Source organism: Elephantulus edwardii, unplaced genomic scaffold (genome assembly GCF_000299155.1).
Source record: "Elephantulus edwardii isolate Elephantulus edwardi_28Jun2011 unplaced genomic scaffold, EleEdw1.0 scaffold00006, whole genome shotgun sequence".
Classification (NCBI taxonomy): domain Eukaryota; kingdom Metazoa; phylum Chordata; class Mammalia; order Macroscelidea; family Macroscelididae; genus Elephantulus; species Elephantulus edwardii.
Genome location: NW_006399756.1, coordinates 26,416,173 through 26,429,018, shown reverse-complemented (window position 1 = coordinate 26,429,018; position 12,846 = coordinate 26,416,173). Strand labels below are relative to the sequence as shown.

Below are 12,846 nucleotides of genomic sequence, written 5' to 3'. Positions count from 1 at the left end.
AGAAGAACATTGTAGACTTTTCTCACTTGGAAATATTTATACAGAATTATAAAGAAAATTCTAGCAACCCAAATTCAGCAGTACATTGAAAGAATCATCCAGAGACTTTGTCTTGCAACTACAAGGATAGTTTTCTACTAAGAAAACAATTTTCTGTTAAGAAGATGATTTTCTATTAAGAAAATTATTGCTAGCAATATGGAAATGTAAAGTAGCATAGGCATTTTGGAAAGCAATCTTATTAGTATCTATTAGGACTAAGATGATATATATCTGTTGAGATAAACTATCTTTCTCTTAAGAATTAATATCACAGAAGTATAACTATGAGTGCATGGAGACACATGGACCAAAAGATTTTATTTTCAGCATTGTTCATATTGACAAAAGAGTGAAAACAAAATTAATATCCACCAGTAGGGATATGGTACATCCACTCTGTAGAATCTTAAATTATCTTTAAAGAGAATGAACTAAGGATTATTTTCACAACAGACAATTGAGTGATAAAAGTATGGGGGATCTCCCAAAAGAGAAAAGCAAAACAAAATAGAACAACAACAAAACCAAAAGAAAACAAACAAATCCTTTATGTGTAGATTTACTAGTTGAATCAATCTGAAAATGATGGTAGTTATTTTGGCCTCAGTTAGGTTTTTTTTTGTAAAATCTAACCAAACTATTGGATTTCAGAGCTGTTGAGTCTATTTGAAAATATGGAGACCCTGCTGTAATCATAATGAATGCAGATGGTCTCATGTCTCCCTTGGAGTGGCTGTTAGATTTGAACCTCAGACCTCTTGGTTAGCAGCCTGATGTGTAATGAACACACTGTACCACTAGGGATTATCATCATACGCATCTCAGTATTTTTGTAAAGAGTAAATGGGTCAGTATTTGTCAAGAGCATGGTACAAAGAAAGTACCTAGTAATTAGTAGTTATTATTATTATATTTATAGATCTGAATAGAATATACAAAATTCAAAGTAAGGTGTAGGAGATTGTATTTTAAATTTTGGCCTGCTTATGTTAAATTCCTATATGTTATACATAACATAACCAGGTCAGTATTTAAAATACAATCTCCCACACCTTGCTTTGAATTTTGTATATTCTATTCAGATCTACAAATATCATAATAATAGCTAATGATTAGTAGGTACTTTTTTTTTAGCTATGAACATTCCATGTGCCAATTGTAATGAAAGAGGAAGTAGAGGAAGTAGAAGCTGAATTTAAGGCATTGGCAAACAAAGGACCCAGGAATCGATGGGATACCAATTGACTTGTTTCAATTAACAAATGCAGCCTTGGATGCACTCAGCAGCCTATGCGAGGAAATTTGGAGGATGGCTATCTGGCCAGTGGATTGGAAGAGGTCCATATTTTTTCCTATTTCCAAGAAGGATGATCCAGCTGAATATGGAAATTTTCAAACATTATCATTGATTTCACATGCTAGGAAAATGCTGAAGATCATTAAAAAAATGGCTGGAACAAGGGAATTGCCAAAAGTTCAATCAGGATTTAGAAGAGGCCATGACACCAGGGATATCGTTTCTGATATCAGATGGATCCTGGCTGGAAGTTAGGAATACCAGAAGAATGCCTATTTGTGCTTTATTGACTATGCAAAGGCATTTGACTGTGTGGATCACGACAAGTTTTGGCTGACATGGGAAGAATGGGAGTCCCAGAGCACTTGATTGTGCTCATGAGGAATCTATACCTGGACCAAGAGGCTGTTGTGCGAACAGAGCAGGGGAGCACTGCATGGTTTGGAATTGGGAAAGGAGTGCGTCAGGGATGTATTCTATCCCCATATCTGTTCAACCTATTTGCTGAGCAAATTATTTGAGAAGCTGGACTCTATGAAGAGGAATGTGCAATCAGGATTGGAGGGAGACTAATTAATAACCTGCATTATGCAGATAACACAACTTTACTTGCTGAAAGTGAGGAGGATTTGAAGCACTTGTTGCAGAAGATCAAGGAATGCAGCCTTCAGTATGGACTGCATCTCAATATCAAGAAAACAAAGGAGATTGAAACTGTCAATAGCTTCATATTGCTTGGATCCAAGATTAACACTCTTGGTACGAACAGTCAGGGAATAAGAAGATACATTACAATGGGGAAATCTGCAGGTAGGGACCTTTCCAAATTATTGAGAAACAGTGATGCCAGTTTGAGGACTAAGGTGTGTCTGATTCAGGCCATGGCCTTTCCCATTAATAGCTATACATCCAAGACCTGGATAATGAATAAGGCTTACTGAAAAAGAATTGATGCCTTTGAGCTGTGGTGTTGAAGAAGAACACTAAACATTGCATGGAAGGCCAAAAAAAATGTCTTGGAGAAGGTGCAGCTGAAGTACCCTTTGGAGGCAAGAATGATGAGGTTTTACCTCACATACTTAGAACATATTGCTAGGATGTGCTATTCCTTGGAGAGAGACATGATGTTGGGAAGGGTAGAGGGTCGGAGAAGGACAGGAAGACCCTCAGCCAGTTGGATTGACTGGGTGCCTGCTGCAATGGGCTCTTGTGTGTCAGGATGTGTAAGGATGGCACAGGATAGGATAGAGTTCTGACTAGACTCGATGGCACCCACCAACAACAACAACATATAGGAACTGATGCGGCTAAGGCAAGAAGAAAGGAATGAAAGAATGGATAAGAAAACCAAGGAATAAAATGAAAAAGAAGCAAGGAATAAGAAAATGAAAAGAAATGTACATTTCTTTATTACTTTGGAATTATGACATACAGGAATATGTAGAAAGAAATACAATTAAGAGTATAAAAATATTTATTCTTATTAGTATTTCATAATATTAATCTTATTAATATTATATTAATATCTCTGTAATATTTTAATTTATACAAAAGAATATATGCTAAGATGACACTTACTAAGCCTTTATCCCTCCTTAAATATAAACCAAAGAAAATTTTCAAAGATGCTTTTTTAAAGATAAAAGAATAAGTATTTTATCTGATTTGAGGGTACACACACAAAAAATAATAAAATAATAAAAAAGAATTAAGTATTTTAAACACCAGTCGTCATCTATTCTAATGGGAAAATACTGGAGGCAGGGCTGCTTCTAAGTTTGTTTTCTGGAATACTCATTTCACAAGTGGTAAAAAAACCCCAACAATGTCACAATGCAATAATTGGAAGCTATTGTTCTATTTACCATACATAATCATAAAGATATTAGCATGGTAAAGGTGATATCTTTGAGGTTTCAGGTAAAATGTCACTTTTTAAGCAGAAGTTTCTCTGGCCACTTTAAATCTCCTTTCCATTTTCTAATACGTCCTTTGTTGTTGTGTTCCCTCGACTACGACTCAGAGCAACCCTATGAACAGTGGATGTCATTCCTGCCCTATCCTGTGCCTCATTATCTTTTCTATCCTTGAGCCATTTGTTCCAGTCAGTGTGTCTGTCTGTATTGTTGAGGGTCTTCCTCTCTTTTGCTAACCCTTCTTCCTTTCCAAGCATGATGTCTTTTTCAAAAGACTAGCCCTCCAAAAAACATGGCCAAAGTATGGAGATAAAATGTCTCCATCCTTACCTCCAAAGGACACCCTGGCTACACTTTCTCCAAGACATACTTGTTTGTTCTTTTGGTTGTCCAGGGATACTCAGTCATCTTCTCCAGCACAGCTGTCACCCTTATTCACTGAAACATTCAGATGGACAGCAAGTGATTGAGAAGACTATGGCTCAGATCAGGTGCTCCTTAGTCTTTAGATTGCTGTTGTTGCTCATTCCAGTGCCATACATCTTTTGATTTCGTGAATGCTGGTACCAAGGGTGTTGATTGTGGATCCAAGGAAGAGGAAATCAGTAACAATTTCAATCTTTTCTCCATCTTTCATGATCAGCCCAGTGGTGAGAATTTTTGTCTTTTTGATTTTGAGATGTAATCAATATTGGAGGCTGTAGTTTTTTATCTTTTGCAGCAAGAGTTTCAATTCCATCTCACTTTCAGCAAGCAAGGTTGTGTTAGCTGCATAATACAGAGTATTGATGAGTCTTCCTCTGATGCTGATGTTACATTTTCCTAGTTGCTTAAGTTGTTGTTAGATGCCGTGGAGTTGGTTTAGACTCTTACAATCCCAAGGTACAAAAGAAAGAAATACTGCTTGGACCTGTGCCATGCTCATAGTCATTGCTACATTTGAGCGCATTGTTGCTGCCACTCTTAATCAATCTGTATAAGGAGCAGTGGTAACATGAGGAAGGCCGAGTCTGACTTCTACTCACTTCATAAAGGGGAATTGTCCCCATCAATAACATCCATAGTACCAAACAAATGCCACCCTCCATGCTTCTACTATTTCTATGAATCTTTGGGTCAAATGTTCATTGCAAATTGGATCACAGACTTATAATTGTGGGATTTGTTAGGGAAATAGGTTGGGGTGGGGAAAGGCAAACAATATCATACTGTGCAAGTCCAGGTTTAGTCCAGCTGTCCCAAGCTACATTAACATCATGACACACGTTCTCAATTAGTGAACATACAGGTTCAGTTCAATAGCACAAATGTACCTTTGGTTTCCTCAGTCATCCAGCAAAGTTTATCTCAGAGTCAGCCAGCTAGCTTTTCGTTCAATCATTGAGAAATAAAAGCTTTAGCTGGGGCTCCATTTTCAGGGTTCCTCTGGTTATAACTTGCCACAGTTTCTTCACAACAGTGTCACAGTCTCTTCACGCTGTCTCTGTCACCATTTTCACAGGGTGGAAATTGCTCCCTTATATTGGTCCCGTAGCTATTGATGATTTGCAAGACCATATATATGTCTATAGTTAAGGTAGCTAAAGCCTAGGTCCTCAAGGGGGGCTAATGCAATGGATAGGAAAGACAATTTTAAAAATGGTTTACTGCCACCACACCCCCTTTTGCAGGATTCTCCTCTTTTTCACCAAGCCTCTAATTTAACAAGCATGATGTAGCCATTAATTTTATCCATTCATTATGAGAATCTCATTAAAATTCAGTGACATCATCTTGAGAATTTTCTTCTTCCATATTGTGTTGTAAAGACCTTAGTTCCAGTGATTGAATCCATTTTTCTCACTAAATGTTATCTTCTTTGACAATTTTTAAAGACATTTGTCCTTAAAAAAAAATCAATGTCTTCACACATTGCAGTTGAGTCATGATTTTGTAATCTCCGTGTGGATTACTTGTGTGCAGGTCTTGGCTATGGAATGCTCTGCAAGTATGAAAATACTTGCAAAAAAGGAGGCAGCTATTCTTGCATCCCACCCTTCCCAGGAGTGTTTCGTGAACAATGGAACACATTTTCATGGAGGCTTTCACATTTATTTCTCTGACGGACTGAGCTTGACATTGGCAAGACAGGGCTGTGATTGCTATCAGTGTTCACAGACCCCTTTTCTTTTTTCCTGGATAAGTCTCTACAGCAGTGAGAGTGGCCAAAGAGCTAGCTTATAGCTTATCTTTTTTAGGGCTTTATGTTAAGATCTGGTTAAGCCTGTGGGCTTTTTAATTTTTTTAAAAAAAATTTTGTGAATGGGTAGAGATTTTAGAAGAGATTTTTAGAATTGAAAGAATTATCTCTCCCTCCTCCTCTACTTCTTATAATTACAAAATAACTGTGGTAAGCCTTTATACTTGAACAGAACTCTGGAATAGATAAAGTATATGCTTGTCCTTAATCAGCTGGGCTGTATGTCTATGTTATACTGCACTGACTGTAGCCACAACCAGATTTCCTGATTGCTGGTATCTCTACCAACCATTCTTTAATACGTATCTCCAGGTTTGCTCCAAATTAATAACCACAGACAATTTAACCATATTCATGTATCCTTCTTATTTCCCCTCCAGGTTCTCATGAGCATGGAAGACATAAAAGTCCGTGAAATGCAGATTTTTGACTACAGGAAAAAAATAGCTGAATCAGAGACGAAATTAAAGCAGCAGCAGAACTTATATGAAGCTGTGAGGTCAGACAGGAACCTGTATAGCAAAAATCTGGTTGAGGCTCAGGTAAAGCATTTGTTGGTGCCTTTACATTTTCTTGCCTTTTTAAAAATTTTTTTAAAATTTTTTTTATTATTTTCTTGCTTTTTGTGTACACTGCTTGTGTTGTCCTAATGGCAGAATAGAATACATCAAGAAGGACATATCATGTACTTCACCTGAAGGAGAAGACTGATTTATGCAAAACTGTCAGGTTGTTCAAAATGGAGGTGACACAGCTGGATGAGATGGTGGTGATCCTGGTCCTGTGTGTAATTATTATGTAGAATTATCACTCGCAGCTTTCTAACTTTTAGGATTGCTAAGAGCTACCATCAGTCAGAGAACAGCCACAGCTGCTTGTAATTGAATTTCAGAGCTTTACTTCACAATCTTTTAGTTCTGTTTGTCGTGTTCTTCTAATGCTCACTCTGAACAAGGAGGAATAAAGTACACAAATGTGTGTGTGTGTGTGTGAGAGAGAGAGAGAGAGAGAGTGAGCGAGAGAGAGAGAGAGAGAGTGAGCGAGAGAGAGAGATGCTATGTATGTATGTTGTTGCTGTTGGGTGCCGTTGACTACGATTCATGTTGTTGTTGTTTACCATCACGTTGGAACCAACTCATTGCTGACCCTCTGGATTGACCATCCTTCTGCAGAGCAGCTGGTGGAATTGAACCAAGCACCTTCAGGACTGCAATGTGGCTTCTTGCCACTAGGCCACCAATGCTCAACAGATCTGAACCTTTCCCTGTCGTACACTATCCTCAGAATCTCTGTCATGTTCAAGCCTTAATGGTAGTCTTAGCATTTATCTAGTGAGAAAATTTTGTAAGTTGATAGCCTTCTGATATTGATAGGTACTAGACATAAAATAGTAGTCTGGTTTTTATTGGTCAAGAGATCATTTTGAAAGGGCCTCTCTTCAAGGATGAAAATGCTTGAATATGTATGGAACTGCCACAGGGATGGTGATTTCTATTTACCTCACTTTCAAATATTTCTCTTGTTATATTTTTTTTTAGGATGAAATAACAGAAATGAAGAGGAAATTGAAGATTATGACCCATCAAGTAGATCAGTTGAAAGAAGAAATATCAACCAAAGAGTCAGCGCTGGTGAAGCTACATCTGGAACAGCAGCGAATAGAAAAGGAGAAGGAGACATTAAAGGTACAGGCCTTAGACTAACCGTGATTCACTCAGGTTTTCTCTGTTTAACCCGCCTGAAGCCGACCGGTCTCCCTAGGAGCAGCAAAGGGCAGGGAGAACACTCAAAGCCGCCCATGGCCACTACTGATGGTTGCCAAAGCCAGCCCATGCAGGGCCTCAAGAAGATGAGCTTACCCTCTCTAGTCAAGCCTCTATCACTAGTGCTCTCGACAGGATGGACAAAGTAAAGAGAAGAGAAGGCAGTGGAAAGGCACAGATGCCTTAGTTTAGCTATGCTAGCTGTCATTAAATCAGTAAAGAGTCGTAGCAGGTTGGCAGTGTCAATGCTGTCTTTGAGCTGGTAGGTTTGCTGAAAATCTCTGTATTCCCAATCCAAGTCTATACCTCCTCCTTCCCGACTGGACTTTCTGTAAGGTGATGCTGACAAGATGCATTGGTCCTCTGCTCGTAGGCATTGTTTTCTTGGTGTACACATGGCTTTTCTGTCTGCACTATCATCATGATGGGTGTCCATCAGATTCTTGTCCTCACTGTATTTGCCCTCAACCAGGTTCATGGAAAGATGGGTTGTCTCATCTCATTTTGATTTCCACACCTTGGAAATCCAATAGAGGGTCGCTATGAGTTGGAATTGAGGTACTGTGCATAGGTGTGTTGGAGATAGTAAGACTGGCTCAGGATAGGGCAGGTTTCAAGAGCTGCTATATATAGGGTCTTGAGTTGCAGGCAACTCAATGGCACAAAAACACAACATGAGCTGTAACAGACTTGATAACACTGTAAAGACTTTACAGCTATCCTCTTGGATCGCCTTGTTACGCTACTAAATTTGAACCCTCTTTGTGTACTAACATAGAGACTCATTCCATGAACACGTCACCAAATGTTTACATAATTTCAAAACCTCCAACCAAGTATATTTTTACTAAACCCCTCATCACTATGGAGTCCTGATGACACAGTGGCTTAAGCATTGGACCACTAATCAAAAGGTAAGTGGATTGAACTCGCTGGCAATGACACAGGGGAAGGCTGAGGCAGTCTGCTACCAGCCTTGGAAGGAGTTCTACTCTGTCCTGTTATGTTACTATAAGATAGAATGGACTCGGTGGCAATGTTTGTTTTTTTAAATATCACTAACTCCAGTGTATTCATCATTTCACATCAGTCCAGTAAATTTTCCTTATAGTCCACATCACCAAAGAGTTTAAAGAGGAATACCACCCTTATTTTGAATGTTTTATATATGTGCAGAATACTCATTGATACTTGTGAGTCACTTGCAGGAGATATAGACAACTGAGTAGAGCTTTGCTAATGGTTTTGAAATGAAGGTTCCCTCTTAATAATGTGTATTGAACAGACCCAGTGCCGTATTCAAGGCCACCACCTGCCTCGGGGGAGAAGGATGCAAAATCTCCTCCCATGCAATTAATTGCCTCTGAAAACCTGCCAGAGGGTCAGCTATGGGTGGGTTCCAACTGTATGGTATATAACAACAACAACAACAACAACAAGATATTGTACACTGATATATGCACTGCAATGGAATAATGGGTTTTGTCGATTTAAGTATAGGTTTTCATGAAAGTAGAACTATTGTTTAAATTAACTTAAGACACATTTTGTTTCAAGAAAATGAAAATGGGAAAAGAGTGTCTTTAGGTAAAAATTTGGCAGTTGATATATTTGCCTCTCTGACTTTTATCTCCCTGCTCTGATAGAAAAAGAGTAGAAAATGCAGAATGGAATTATGTTTACATGTGAAGAAATATACATGTGTTTTCCAATATTTTGAAATGTCCTGTGTCTTTCAAATTCTTACACTCTTTATTGAAAAAACATAGTTTTAGTAAAGGCAGTTTGTTTCATCTGGTATCTGTAGTGGAATGAGGATTTATTTATCTCTGAAGGAACCAAAAGAACCTTATGATAAACATGGCTTTACTCATGTACCTTATGGACCCAAGTTAGCAAGACTTCAGTGTCATCTCATTTGGGGAATTTCTAGAACGTCAATTCTTTCCTTCTTAGAGAATGACAATGATCCTGATCGTTCACTTTCCCAAATAATCCTGTATTAAAAAGATCTATTATTGCTTCATAATAGGGTATAAAGTGGAATGAACTGTCTCCCATAAAATACTGATTTAGAACAAGTAATGTCCTATGCAAAGATAAATTATTTTTAATTTCTTAGAGTTTGGCTTAGGTTAATATTTATTTTAATTTGGCCATCTTACATGAAAATTCCTTTAGACTGATGACTCTAAATCATCAGAGATCTACATATTTAACCTCAGAGAACAAAGTGATTAAAAATAAAGGGGCCATTGGGTCCAGTTATTTGGTCCTGGGTCAGCAGGGTGGACATAAAGGATGATTAAAGAACTTTTTGGAACATCGGCTCCACATGGAAAAGCTGAGGTCTCAATAGCATTGGGTCACTGATTATGGAAAGGTAGTGTAGTTGCTTTGGACTTACTGTGAAAGTAGGATGCCTTTTCTCTTAGCAAGAGAATGAGGAACAGAGAAAAGATACCGGCTTGATTTATTATCTGAGGTTACCCAAGAGTGACTTGCAGAGGTGATTCGACTGGATAATTTTGGCCTATCATTAAGCCTGTTTGACATCCTTTACAGAAATATGACAGCTCAAACGTCAAGTTTGAGCCTCTTGACTTTTTTAGGCTAAGAATTTGAACCATACTTACACACAGGTCTCTAGATTCATGCATGTAGAGTTTGCAAACCAAAACCTTGGGGGAAAGGGCAGATTTCCTAGTAACTTTGTTACCAGAAAAGTTGAGCTTATTATTGTGAGTTCTCCAAAGTTAGATGGGTGCAGAGTCCCTCCTGGAAGGGTCAGCCCCAGCCTGCTTGGTGGACCGTGATATGTCTTTTGAGAGGACAACCCCATTTACTCCCTTTTAAAGCCAACACTTGAACTATTTTCCCCAGTAGGTTATCCCCATCCTCATTAATCCCCCTAACACAGAAAAACCTTGCTTCTTCCATATTTCCTGTCCTTTTTTCAGTCCCTCCCAAGCCCTATTGACTCTTTAGAATTCTAGACATTGTCAGTGAATTATAGTTTTGACAGAATGTCAATAGATCTCTGTAGAAGTCGCTGTGACTTGATTCATCTATCCATTCTGGCCCAGTACTGTTTCATCAGCAGTGAAAGAACCATCCGCTTGGAGTGTGTGCCTTCCAGTCCTAACAAGCCCCGATTCTGTCTCGTCACCTCCCAATCATGCCACATCAGCCTGACAGCACTTTGATTCAGTGGTGAATAATTCAGCAGCAAATTCTCTGTGTCCAGAGTTCAACATCACATTAGCTGTGACTTTAGGGGACCACATATACTTTTACTTAGTGGACTCTGTAGAACAACATGACTGGGGAGCTCTTGCAGAAAGGGAACGAGGAAGCCTAATTATTTTCGTGGCTGGAAGACTTCAGTTGGTCTTACTTGTTTAGCTTGATATAAACAGATGGTTTCAGTGAAACCCCGTGAGTTTTAGGATCATGAATGAAGAATGGAACTCCCATAAGTGTGGTTCTTAAGATATAATTTATGCCCGTGGCCAAATTAGATGATGCATAGTCCATAAACACCTACCATAAATGGCATAATTGGGGAGGGAGTGACTAACGAGTGTGTAATGCCGTCTTATTACAACGCCACACCACTAGTGATGCTTTGATAGATGCTGAACCGCTCAGCTCCCACCTAGAACATGACTTGATGGACTTCTGGGTGCACAGCGGTTGTTACCATCTTCCCTAGGAAAGACGGCTCAGATTTATGGCTGCTAAATGCATTAGACCCACAGTATTTTGTTGATGTTAACATTTGCTGCCAACATCTAATGCCACATCTTGTTTACAGCCCATAAATTTATGACATAAGGAGACCATTCAGAATTTTGATATATTATGGAAAAAACCCCAGCATTGCCAAATGCACGGCTGGTTTTACATTCCAGACAGATACTTTTCCACACCGTTGATTGCATTTTAATATAACCGGGGTTTCATTTTGTTCTGCTGATGGATTCTGATCAGCTCCTGGCACTTAGGAACAGAGAAGTGAATGTTACACATCTGGGAGAATAAAAGTTTTATTAAAGAAAGCAGGAGCCAAACAGGTATTTTATTGCTGTCTTCACTGTCATCTTAAATGATTAGAGGAACAGAAAGGCTGGTTCTTCATTCTCTTTCTTAACAGTCAGTCCCCTAAAGTGGTAAATGTTAGGCCGAATCTTTTCTCAGTAAGTGTTTCCTTTTGCTTATCCTTCAACCAGAACATATTTCATGAATGAACAAACAAAATATCATTAAGAAACCTTGGCTTTATGGTAGCTGCTTGCATTTTGTTTGTAAAATTACATGTCTGTTACCAAGTGTATGGACCTATTTTTATTTTCTTCGGCCTCAATTTGAACTTGCATATGAGTAACTGATGATCTGACCCACAGTCTGCCCCTGGCCTAGTTTTGACTACTGATATTGAGCTTCTACAATGATTTTCCACAGTTTGATTCCTATGCAGCCCAGCAGGTGAGAGCCATGTGTCAAGTCATTGTTTGTATCTTTTTAAAAAGGTGTTTGTGATGAATAAATCTTCCTTGGGGAAGGACATGATGCTGGGAAGGTGGAGGATTGGTGAAGGAGAGGAAGATCCTCAACCAGCTGGACTGACACAGTGACCGCTGCAGTGGGCTCTTGTGTGTCAGGAGGTGTAAGAAGGGTGCAGGATAGTGCAGGGTTTGGATCTTTTCTTCTTAGGGTTGCTATGAGTCATACACGATTTTGCAGCACCTAACAACAAACAACAACATTACCAAGTGTGTAGATTAGTCTACTGTTTGGATAGTTCTGAGATATAAGATTATTGATTCTTGGACATGGATTAGAGAGTTCTGATGGTCTAGTATGTAAGGGGTTGGACCGCAAACCCAAAGGCAGGCTCTTCGAATCCACCAGCTTCTCCAAGGGAGAAAGTGAATATTCTTCTCCTGTATAATTATCAGCCTCTGGAAACTCACTGGAGGGTCAGCTATGAGTTGGTTTTGACCTGATGGCAGTTAACATCAGACTTCATAGATGGAAGCAGTGGTGTTATAATGGTAAAATACTCATCTCCCATGTGGGATATTTGTGTTCAGTTCCTGACCAATGTACTTTAAGTTACTTGCCTGTCACTGGAGACCTGCATGTTGCTGTGATGCTGGACAGGTTTCAGCAAAGCTTCTAGACTAAGGTAGGCAGGAAGAAAGGCCTGGCAGTCTATTTCCCTATGGATCACAGCTATCTGATCCTGTTGTGGAGTCAGGGACCAACTCAACTTCCCTGATAACCATCTTCATGGATAAGAGATAGACATTGATTACAAGAGTTGGTTTATAAAGATTTGAAGGTGTGGGGATTTTTTCATCTTTGTGATTTTTCTGAGTGACTCCTGATCCTTCCTTCAAGAAAAAACCAAACCGGAACTCTGGTGGCCTAGTGGTAAGGAGCTGCAACTACAATCCCAGAGGGTCACGGTTCAAATCTACCAGATGTTCTGCCGGGGAAGGAGGGACAATCTCCTCCTGTACCAGTCAGATCTGATTTGACGGTACACTCACACAAAAATAATAAAATAAATTTAAAAAAATT

At 39.0% G+C, this 12,846-nt stretch overlaps 1 protein-coding gene across 1 annotated transcript in view; it reads left to right on the top strand.

Annotated features, from left to right (window-relative positions):
* The window catches only part of CCDC147 (coiled-coil domain containing 147), a 146,488-nt gene that overhangs the window by 43,194 nt on the left and 90,448 nt on the right, over positions 1–12,846 (top strand). Inside the window, exons 10-11 of the mRNA XM_006880173.1 lie at positions 5,875–6,036; positions 7,033–7,179. Of these exons, the coding sequence (XP_006880235.1) occupies positions 5,875–6,036; positions 7,033–7,179 (309 nt within the window). The remainder of the gene's footprint in view (positions 1–5,874; positions 6,037–7,032; positions 7,180–12,846) is intronic.